General features: G+C 37.8%; 1 protein-coding gene and 1 long non-coding RNA gene across 4 annotated transcripts in view; both read right to left on the bottom strand.

The window, feature by feature from the left end:
• Nucleotides 1–1,625: 1,625 nt before the first annotated feature.
• LOC139700279 (uncharacterized) lies at nucleotides 1,626–6,399 on the bottom strand. The gene is made up of 3 exons (XR_011703671.1): nucleotides 6,301–6,399; nucleotides 2,201–2,415; nucleotides 1,626–1,903 (listed from the first exon to the last, which is right to left on the bottom strand). It is a non-coding gene; the product is annotated as an uncharacterized lncRNA (long non-coding RNA).
• A 4,521-nt stretch (nucleotides 6,400–10,920) lies between these two features.
• LOC139688895 (glycerophosphocholine phosphodiesterase GPCPD1-like) overlaps nucleotides 10,921–12,046 on the bottom strand; it is a 69,894-nt gene continuing 68,768 nt past the window's right edge. For all 3 annotated transcript variants that reach the window (XM_071586270.1, XM_071586271.1, XM_071586269.1), the window contains one exon: nucleotides 10,921–11,566. In XM_071586270.1, the coding sequence (XP_071442371.1) occupies nucleotides 11,413–11,566 (154 nt within the window). In that variant the 3' untranslated portion in view covers nucleotides 10,921–11,412. The remainder of the gene's footprint in view (nucleotides 11,567–12,046) is intronic.

The raw sequence follows: 12,046 nt of genomic DNA on the forward strand, positions 1-12,046 counted from the left end.
CATTAAGCCAAATAAGAAATACACAATGCATTTTCTATGTCCATGTAAAAATTGAATTTTGAGAGGGCACGTTGGTGCCTCTAGCGGGAAAAGGATGTACTAGGATGTACTGGTATTTGAGGAGGTTTTGACTAGTGAATGCATGCGCCATCTGTTGGCTAGAACACATACCAATCCGTTAATTAATTTTTTGTTCATTAATTTTCAGTACATTGTCACCAGAGATTTTGACGGTTGGTTCAGGACGCCGCAAGAGATCAGGAAAACAATTAAATACTGAATATTTTTGTGAGGAGGGCTGCCATATTTTCCGGCGCCCCGCCGCCCGGCTGGAAAAAATGGCAGCCCTCCTCACAAAAATATTCAATATTTAATCGTTTTCCTCATCTTCCACGGCCTCCTGAACCCACCGTCAAAATCTCTGGTGACAATTTTGTGCATATTGATGAATCAAAAATATTTTGCAAAAAAAAAAATTTCGGCTGCAAAATAAAATCGAAGTAGCATATGCTATAGTCTCACCTTCACTATCCGCCTCTTATCCCTTAGGCTATCGGGTTACTTGTTGAAATGGGGTTCAAAACTTTTATTCGTCATTCAAAACTACGGACTTTGCCGATTTTTTGCTCAAAATCAACTCGAACTCAGCAAGGCTCTCTCACCTGCCGAATCCTAGGCATCTGCCTGCCTCGATGCCTCTCTCGCCTTGCGAGGGGCTCTGGACTTAGAATATTTTTCGCTGGGTGACTCGGGCCTTGAATGTATTTTCTCGAAGAGGCTCACCTTGGGCCTCACGACACTCCGAGGCGGCTCGTGAACGGTTGGCCGTCGATGGGGCTACTCTTTTTTGAAGCGTGAGACGGTTCTTGGAAACATTTGACACCATGCTATTTCGCATGTGATTAACCAATTGTATCTAATTATTGTACTTCGTTCAGTTCGGTGCATGACGTAATGTTTGACTGGTAGCTCATATGTTTATGGTAATCACGAATTTCACCTTAAAAACCAAAGAACAATTATTCAGAGTGCACCTAATGTTGCTAAAATTTTAATATTGCTATGCAGGATAGGATAAAATTACTTTATAATGATTTGACAACATTTTAGTCTACCAACGTACGGATTTAGGCATCTTTTTCATAATTTACATATGCTCCTCGCCATATTCTTTTACTGCTGAGCTATTTCATGCAGATGATTAATTGAAATAATAACTCTTAGGGCTTCCATTCAAGTTAAACTATCTGCTTATGACGCTGTTTTCACTCATCACGATTTGAATACCCCGCAATTCCGAATGTGTGTATGGCAGATGGTGTCTATATATTCATAGGGCCATTATTTTTTAGAGGTTAGAATATTTTCATTTAAAATTACCTGTACTTTGGTAACAATTCAAATCAACATTTTTACTAAGTGTTAACCTCAGAAAAACATTTTTTAGATTAATACCTCATTTCCTCTTTTTAACTCTTAAAAAGCATATTAAGGCAAAATTATTCATTCAAAAGTTACACAAATAGAGATTTAAAAATTAGAAAACATTCATTAATCTTTCTTACAATCTTTATTTCTCATAAATACATTTGTTGAGATACATGTGTGTTAGAAATTGCATCAGTGTTCCAAATATCCCTTTTTAACCAAAACATTTTACTGAAATACCCTCATAGCCACAATCCACAAAGTTACTGTGTGGAGTTGCAGTCTATTCAGATGGGTCATTTAAGGCTGACACCCACATGAAGTGCACTTCTTTAGATGCTGATGGCACAGTCCAACTTGGCACCAGCAAGGAAATATACAGTGTCTTATTTCCGACGGTGAGGAAGCTTGCTGATCAACCGTGAATCCCATGGATGCTCCTCTTCTCACCTAGCATAAGCATCCAATGGAAGACCTGAGAGAAAGCAATTTAAATACATTTATGAATTTTCAGTTAATGTTTTTTTTTAAACTATGTTTAGGATGTTTTAAGCAAAAATACTCTTGTATCCAAAAGGTCTAAGAAATATTTCCTGGTTTAAGATTGAAATATTAGTTCCCCTTTATAATTTAAAAAAATGGAAACCTTCATTTCAAATCTGTACATATACTTACATTGAAATAATGGATTTAATTAAAATGGAAATTAATTTCATTCAAATGGTATTTTAGTGAAACATGAAAATGACGAAGATAATCACAAACAATGAACCTGATGTCTGCTTTATATAGGGGTCGGAGTCAACTACTGCTCTCTTGATTGGATAGTCCTTTTCCATGCATTTTTTAATGGATATCCATCATCCGTGTTGATATTTCTCGGTCTTGGACAAGAAAGCTTCGAAAAATACCTTCGACCTGAAGATGCAGGCAGGATGGCAAAGGGAAACTGTTGTCACCAAAAGACAACCAATGTTGATGGAGAACCTAGAAATATAGAGACAAGTATTACAATTATTTTTTGTTTAAAACTTTATTAAATGATAAATAATACTTCATTAAAAGGAATTTCCCAAGTTTCAATTAGAAACCACAATTTATTCCTTATTTTCCATGAGATTGGTATTAAGCTATAGATTATTACATCCATTACCATTCGGCTTTTATATGAAATTGCTGATTTATGATAATTTATATGGATGTTATGATTTCTAGCTGAAGAAGAGAATATTGCTATTTGCATGAAAGGCACTGATATTATTTATAATTAAGAGAGAGATGGCAAATATGCATTACATAGAAGGATTGGTAAGAAAATTTACATTTTTTGAATGAGGGTCTATATGGTTGAAGATAACTTTGTACATGCATACAGATCATCGCCAGAACACCATTCCATATGATTCACCAGGAGAAAAATGTAGAATGATACACAATTTTTATACCTCCAAGAGACTTTTACAGGAACCAAATAGTATAAATCAAAGTTTACAGTTTAGAACAAATTATTAACATCAATATTCCACACATCAGTTTATGAAACCTGTAGACCTAAACTACCTTGGTGTTGAATGTATAAAATAATTTATCTTGACGAGATTGAAATCTATATCCTCTAGCAATATTGCACCATTAAATGCCAGGACCTGTGTCTTTTTGCAAAACTAGTGCAGAAATATGCTGAGGCTGATAGTTTCCCCTAAAATGAAAGTGTTAAAAATTTACTTAGTTGAGTTACCTTTAGTGATTTAATTTATTTTTCTATTGACTTTTGTTCAAAATACATTTTATAAGAAGGAACAAGGCAAAAATTTACATAATAATTAATCCATCTCGCAAAAGGTGATTCTTATTGAAATAATTTTTCAATACAAAGAAAAGATGAAAGAACGATAAGAGCAACCATAACATGACACCTGCACATTATTTAGAGTACCTTATTTAAAATTTCAATAGCTTTCATACTAATTTATTTATTTCTTAGATATCCATACTAAAAGGAAAGACTTTTCCACAGATTTTATTATATGGTACAACACGTTTCACCAACTTGCGGCATCATTAGTGTTCCTCAATTCATCATCAATCTTCCTCAATTCTGTAGAAGAACATATTTTCAATGCTGACAGTCAGCATAACAAAAACGTGGGCTATTGGTTTCGTTACGTTGACAATATACTATGCCTATGGGCCGGAACCAACCGACAGACTCCTTCCTTAATTACCTAAACACACTTCATTGGAATATCTCCTACTCCATGGAAAAAGACGTCAATGGCACCATCAACTTCCTCAACTTGGCAATCGCAATAAGGGAAAATAGACTAATTTGAAACTTATAGGAAATCCACTTATACAGACCAAATTTCTAATGATTCTGCACACCACTTTTCTCATAAACACGCAGCCGATAATCCACCCCCTCCTACACATCCCCCTTTCCCCCAAAAACTTCAACATTGAACTCCTGACTATCACTAATATAGCTACCAACAATGGTTACAACCGTAAACTAGTTGACTCATTACTGCGGAAAAAACAAAAAGCAATGGCCATAAAAAGTATTTGTGTATCACAGCCCGCAGTATCCAAGGATTTTAAGTGGTGCTCAATCCCATTTCTGGGAGATATTTATAGGATTTCCAACTGCCTACCCACCTCACTCAGAGCAGCCTTCTACCCACCCGTAACCCTCTCCAAACTTCTAGCCAATGGAAAAGACACCCAGGATAGCCATCTCAAATCAGGCATTTATAAACTGAAATGCGAGGATTGCGACAGCATCTATGTCGGTCAGACAGGGAGCAATATTAAGTTATGAGTCAAGGAACACACAAGGTGTCACAAAAATCAGAATAACAACTCTCTTTGCCAAGCATTTACTGGAATTCGACCACAGCAGTGAATTTGTCCCTGAGATATTACACACACTCCCAAAAGGATTAAAAATGGAAGCTCTCGAGCAATTAAGAGATAACAAGGCACTTAGCAAACCCCAACACGACCCTTTGTAATGAGCAATAGTTCCCATACCCCTTCTCACTCCTCGCCGAGAATCTAGCCTGGAAATGGTCAAAACCACCCATCTCAGGCCCTTCCACCCCTCCCTGCCCCCACTCTTTCCTGAGGGTATATATTCTTGCTCTGTCTGTTTAGCAAATTTGTACCTGATGATGCCGCAAGTCTGTGAAATGCATTGTACCGTATAATAAAATCTGTGGAAAAGTACGTCTTTCCTTTTAGTATGGATATTAAATACTTCCACGAAGTGAAGCCAGAAACAATAGAATATATCATCTCTTAGAGAAATTGATCAAGTTCTTGACATAACATTTACTGTGGGTAGAAATAAATTTGCTGAATTAAGGTGAGGCATTAAAGCTAATTCTGAATTTACCGAAATTATTTTAATTTGGTTTAACTTAAACTCATTTAAAAATATATTGCATACATATGTAACTAAAGTTATGCGATTGTCCAGAAAGAAAAAGGCTAAGCTAAATATTAAAATAAGAGGGAAAAAACTGGAGCAGGATGTTTAAGTATCTCAAAAGGGTTTGGACCAACACGGTTAAAGTAGTGGGGACAGAAGGACAAGAATTGCACCAGGTAAAGAGGCTTTCACAAAGAGGAGGGAGTTGATGACAGGAATGTTGAGTAAGGATGTTAAGAAAAGACTTGTTCAAACTTTGACAAGGAGTGTAGTTAAACACAGCATGGAAACATGGTCACTGAAGCAGGATGATAGATAAAGATTGGCGGATTTGAATATGGGTGTGGAGAAGGTTCAATGGACCGAAAGGAAGACAAATGAGGAAGTACTTTGTGGGGTGGGCGAAGAGAGGGGTTTGTTGGTAGAAATCCTAAGGAGGCAGGAGAAATGGATGAAGGGCATACTGGTCAGAAGTGGAATGATGTTGAAAACTGATCGAGGAGGGAATGTTAGGCAAACGAGGAAACTGTAGGAACAGGATAGGGATGTTGGACGGGATGAAGGGAGGAAGAAAGTACTCTGAGATGAAGAGGGACCTGGCATAGAGTAGGATGCTGGATTGTGTTTTGTTAGTAGTCGCAAAATATTTATTTGGTAGTTGTGTCCATCCAAAACCTACCTTAACCGGTAGATTATTTTATAATAATATTTTTTTAAACTGACAAAATTAAGGAATCTGCGACTAATTTCACAGAGCTCCAACACGTCGGGACTGTTGTTTTGTTTGCCTCAGGACTCGTGGGAAACGCATTCTAGTCGATCGCAAAGCCGACGCTATATTTAAGCGCGCAGCCTCTGTGCTTGGATGGCGAGCGCGATGCCACCCTTACGTACGGAGGAATGAACTACAAATTCAGGTTGAATTTTTATCCACTTAAGACCCCTTCGAATCTGCAGTCCCTCCCCATTTCGAATCATATGCTAAGCGAGGGCCAGAAGATAGTCAGATTATAAATTTTAAAGCGTCTGAACTGAAAAATACCTGCTGCCTCTAGGATTCCAGCTAGGACCCTCTGGGTGGGCAGCCAGTACTTACCCAAGGCACAATCCCGATCGTCAGTGATGACAATTACGGGGCCATCATTAATTCATCCCCAGAACAATAACCAACGATAATTGAGCCTAGCTAAAGATCGGATTATCGCGTACTTCAACCCTTTGCTCAATGTAAGTATACACGGTCGCCAGCAAGGGAAAGGACATTTCAAAATTTTTGTAGGCTGACTACATTCGTACCAACATGCAACCGTCAATTTTTGAAAGTGGCCCCAAGATCTAGATAATCGAAGCCTGACAATAAGAAACTTGATACACTGAGCACGTCTTTGAAGAAGCCACCACCGCCTCCGCACGTGGGCTTGTATTAAATCCCCACTCACCAATGATTTAGAGCTGCCCGTGATTTCGACTGCTTAATCAGGGCCAGAGTAGCTCGACGATATGCCCTCGCGGGTTTCACGAACTTCGGGATAGCAATAAGTCCATCCTCTTCTCCTGGCTCATCCCGGCTCTCAAAGCGAACTGACTTACTGACTGGCCCGTCGGTAAGTAAGGGGGGACTTTGGGGGGAAAGAAGGGGAGGCTAGGGGGATTTGTTGAGTGGGAGACTTCGCACAAGAGAGAGTGAAATTCGGACGGTGGAAAAGGAGGCGGAGAAAATTGTTAGCCCATTTCAATTCCGAAAGTGCGCCTTTCGCGTATCTTCGCAGGACTTTGCACTGGAGCGAACTGGAGTCCTGCAGTTAACCGCTCCCTTCCTCGCCGAAAGCTTGAGTGCCGTGTGAACAACTGCCTCCAAGACCACCACCCTACAATGCAATTGCGCGCCACTCCAGAAATGCGCGCGCGTCATCAAACGAGCCAACGTGTGCCATTCAGTGAATCCAGACTTGGGGGTGTCATTGCTAGTCCATGACTATACAAATACATGCCGGAACGCAAATGTAAGTAAATGAGCCCAATGATGATGCTAATGCCTTGAGACCGGAAAAATAATTTGCAAGTTCCAATTAAATTGGCGATAAATTGCCGTGGGGAAAATTTCATCAGGAACTCCGTAAAAGAAATGTGCGTGACAACTACTATTCCTCAGGAGGTGGTATGAACCTGAATATTTCCTTAGTTTTCTTTGAGTTTATTGTATAAGGGCATGACACCTTGTACATTACGGGGAGGGTGGGGTGGATGGAGGGTCAGAGGAGAGGGGGAGGGAGGGTTGAGGCAAAGCAGCATTGCCAATCCCGCCTCGGAAGTGCGATGAGTCAACTGCGTCCCATCGGACGGACTATGCACTGCACTGGAATATACTTGAGTGCATTCAATTCCTCTTTTGTGGTGACGCTATCATCGCTTTGATTGCTCTCAATTCCCCTACCCTCATACGGGTAGGGGGATTGAGAATTCTCCCACAATATCCCTTCCTGTCGTAAGAGGCGACTAAAAAGGCGGGGAGACATACCCGAAAACTATCCCCAAGTAAGAAAGAGATACTTCCAACTGAATCCTGCTGTGAAGATGGGGAATTCAATAAGATCACATGGGCTCTACCATAGACAGTTCAGAGACACATATAGACAAAGAATCACATGATTTACCAAATTACGAAGTAGTTAGATGGCTAAGTCGTTGGAAAGTTCTGAGTAGAGTATTTGAATTAAGAAAGGAAATCGGTTATTTCCTGTAAAGTAAAGGCAAGCCACAGCCATTACTGTCTGATGAAGAGTGGGTATGGAAATTGGCCTGTGCTGCTGATATAATCAGCCATTTTTATTTCAGAACCTAAAACTGCAAGGAAGGAAAAATGAAGTTTTTGATCTAGACACCCACCAAAATCCTTTAAGATCTAAACTTGTCATGTTTTTAGAACAAGTACAGGCCAACTACTTGAGGGACTTGCAGCAGGGCAAGGTCTTCATGGCCAAAGCAACAGTCGAGTTCCCCACATCATTTGCATGCAAGATCATTAAAGGGCTCCAGCTGCAGTTTCAGGAGTGGTTTTCTAACTTGGCTTCAAAGGCAGAAGAAATGAGACTGTTACAAAACCTATTTGAAGCATCTGTGGCCCCAGATGAACTTCAGCTGGAAGTAATTGAGTTGCAAGCAAATGATCGCCTTAGGGATAAGTTCGAAGGATTGATGGGTTTTTACCAGTTTTTGCCCAAGAAAGACCATCCTAATGTCAAATGTTTGCATCAAGGTAACTCTCAGTCATTGGAATAACATACTTGAGTAAAAAACATTTTCAAATTGTTCTTCACATATGCAAAGAACGATTTGAGAACAACCTTGTCTGATGATAATCTCAGGTAAGTTTTAGTGTTAGAGACATCAAATCTAAAGCCAGAAATATCTGTTAATTTGGCATCCAGGATACAATTTCATCATTCCCACTTATACAGGTCTTCTTGTGTAGTGGAGTATAAATGAGTTATTAAATAATAACTATGGAATATTTATTTAATTTTGAATTATTTTTACCTATGTTCTACTGCATTAACATAACTAGGGTCAGGAAATAATACCAGTGAAAATTATTCTTGAAATTAAAGTATTCTTCATAAAACCACAAATATAGAGGCACTGATGAATAATTTCTAACTAATTGTTAAACATAGGTTAGATGACGTCAAGAGCAACAAAATGAATCCTAGATGCATTACCGATTAAAGGGCTTACTTAACTTAAACTATCAAAGATATATGCATATGCTATGAGCAGACCTGGTGGCCCAGCTAATCTCCAATCAGAGGGGAGATCAAAGCAGTGAGCACAACAAATTGACCATGAATAAGAGGAAGACCAAGTTTCATGACATGATCAACATGAGAGATGAATACAGATATCTAAAGCCCCAAAAAAGACAGTAAAAGTTTGAAACAGTTTCGAAACTTTAACACAATTCTCTTGGTACAATACTCATTCAACTGATGCAGTGATATTCCACAGCCTCATGAGAAGAGAATGTGAAATTAAACTGATAGAAAAATGGGAATGGTTTAATTTTCATGAGGTGAAATAATCATGATTTGAAAATAGGAAGATACTATAAAGTCATAATTTTGTTGATATATTATGTATAACATGATAAAGCAACGAAATTAGAAATGGGGATTTTTGTATACAACGCATCTTCTGTTTGAGTCATTGGAGAGAAAAATTTACCATAGTCCAGGTCCAAGGCCAGGTTCGTATTGACAATAGTTTCCCAAAGCTGATTTATAATATGGACCTTAAACATCTTGTTCTCCTAAAATAATTGATTTCATGTAAGCACCTTCCCTTGCACCCTGTATTGAAGTCACTGTGCAAGCTATGGAACTGTGAAGTATCTACAATGTGGGCAGTCTTAATGATGACTTTTCTCTTCAGAGTTAAAAGAAGGACTTCCAACAAGACAAGTCATTTTCATCCATTTTAAACTCGAGATAATACACTTTAATATTAGAGCTATGAAATTTAAACATGGAAAACCAATCAAATGATGACAAAATTGTGAAAACTAGTGTAACTAAGGTGACCTCAAATGGTTGATAAAATTTTATATTTATTTTATTCGGTCCAAGTGGAAGAAAAACTATGGACTTGAGAAAATTTATTTTGTGAGGAAAAAAATCATAGACCCTTACCTGACATCTTTAGAAGAAATTTGCAAATTTTAACATCTACCCTCGCAGCAACTTCATGATGATTCACACATCCCTTTGACGAGGATCTTTCTAGGAGCTGTGAGGAACTATTTCTAGAGTTGACTTGTAATAATGCTCGCTATTACTCAAAATATTAGGTTTCTAATCTCTCTGGCATTCACTCTTAAAATGGTAAAATTTATAGCTCCATATTTCATTCAATCAGTAGCAAGATAATGAGTATTCTCTGATGGATAATACGAGGGGCTGTCAAGAAGGTAACTTGCGTTTTGGCCAAGCATGGAAGGGGGCAAGGCTAGACCTACCATCTGGGTGTCTAAACGTCCCTACACTCAGTATGCATCTGGCTGTGGTAGTGGCAGACTGTGGGACTGTGTGAACTGTTAAAATGTGCTCTGCAATAGAAAATCCTGGGAGTTGTTAAGTGCGACCTGTGATTAGGTTTTTACTGGTAAAAAACCAAAAGCCTATTAAATTTTCATTGGCAACTTAGTGAAGGATACCGAGATGGAATAATGAGTGATGGCGGAGTGAGGCAGTGGTGCATGGTTTTAACATGGCTGCACCAATGTTTACGACGAAGACCACAGTGGTCGGCCTAGCCTTGTGACAGGGGGCAGATGACTTCAGAAATTGAATTGAAAAGCTTGTGTATTGTTATGATAAATGCCTCAACTTGAATAGTGACTATGTTGAAAAGTAGTTTAAGAATGTCCCTTTCAAATGTATATAACAAAACTTCGTCTTGTCACTAGGTTCATGATTTATTTCAAAACGCAAGTTACTTTCTGGACAACTGTCATACATTTTTATATTACAATGGCACCCAAATAAAAGTATTTGAAATATTTTTGCCAATGACAATCTATCTCATAATCCAATTTTTTAAATCATTTTCTTTAAAATTAGACATTTTTTCCCAAGAAAAAAACTTTCTTCGGCAATAGTTTCAGAATATTAACAATTTGCAGACTACATTTCTCATCCTGATCTATTAGAACAGTTCTAAAACTGAGGAGTAAGAAGTATGAAAGTTCCCAAGAAGAGGTTCACACCCTTCTTTGAAGATCAAATGCTTCACTGTAGGTCCAGGTTATGTGATTTCCATAATACACTCAGGAACAGAACCCAATCAGGGTGCCCTTAGATAACAGGGAGTTTGATAGAGCAGTCTCTTCAATGAACATTTCTCATAAATTTACTCTTTTATCTGACTCTTCCATAAACATTCTTTGGTTTCAAGACTGGATGCACTTTAACACCCCTCAAGAGACATTGCTGTCACTATCCCCATCCACTTGAAATGTGTTAAAAATGCACATTTGATAAATAATACCAAAATGTGCAGGTACATGAGTAGGTTCCAGAAACTTAGGAAAATTCATTACAATACCAACTTCAGAGTAATGAAACTAAAAGACAAAATCTTTGAACATGTATATTTCTACCTTATGAATTCAAATTGATCTGCAATATGTATTACGTATACTCAGCTGTTTACAATGTCAAGCATTTATGCTCATATTTTTTCATATTTCATTAATGAAGTACTCCAGGAATTAAAATAGCAACTCTGCATATGCCATTTTATCATGCTTTCCTCAGAATTAAAATGCTATCCAAGTTCATTCACTACAACAATTTTACCACCACGGCATAAGGTTAACCTTTCGGGTACCAAGGAAAATGACAATGTTACATATAGGATGCATATATACACAGACAAACAAAATAAATAATATCAGATAATATCATCCCGTTTTCCTTGCTACCAGAAATTGCATATCTACTGTTTTCATTAAAGCATATCTAATGCCAAATCAAACAATATGTATAAAAGCAATGTCATGAATCAAGTTTTGCCAGAAATTGTGTATGCCCCACCACTGCAACTGGTTGGACAAATTTGTCAAGGGAAACTTGGCGCAGCATGGCTTCTTCTTTCTCCCGAGCCTCCACCAAGAAGATGCTCTCTTTTTTGTCCGCCAAGTAATCAATTCTGGAAGACAAATTATGAAAACCCATCATTATACATATTCATGGGTCAAAGAAACTGGGCAAATACCATTTTAACCATCATCCAACTATATCAATAACTACTGGAGGAGCGTGAAACTTATAAAATTCAAATGAAATGATTAAAAAATACTAGCTAATAATATAAAGTCCAATGAGATTCGACTGAAATTATGAATTCTTAAAGGGGCAAGAAAAACTGTTGAGTAAGTGAAATTACTAGGGAAGCTTATAAGGAAATAAGTACGAAGGAATGAAAGCTTTTTGTTTTATGTTTTGTTTGGAATGTATCTTACATCAGCGAAACATGAACGCAAAAAAAAGATGAAAAGTTTGCTGGGTAAAGTGAAGAAAAAGACTGCTTAAGGGAAGGTGTTACTTAAAATGTTAGCTTTCTAATCTCTCTAGCATTTATTCTTAAATTGGTAAAATTTTTACAACTCAAATAAGTAAAATTTGCATC

Source organism: Hetaerina americana, unplaced genomic scaffold (assembly GCF_022747635.1).
Source record: "Hetaerina americana unplaced genomic scaffold, ioHetAmer1.1.p SCAF_1, whole genome shotgun sequence".
Classification (NCBI taxonomy): Eukaryota; Metazoa; Arthropoda; class Insecta; order Odonata; family Calopterygidae; genus Hetaerina; species Hetaerina americana.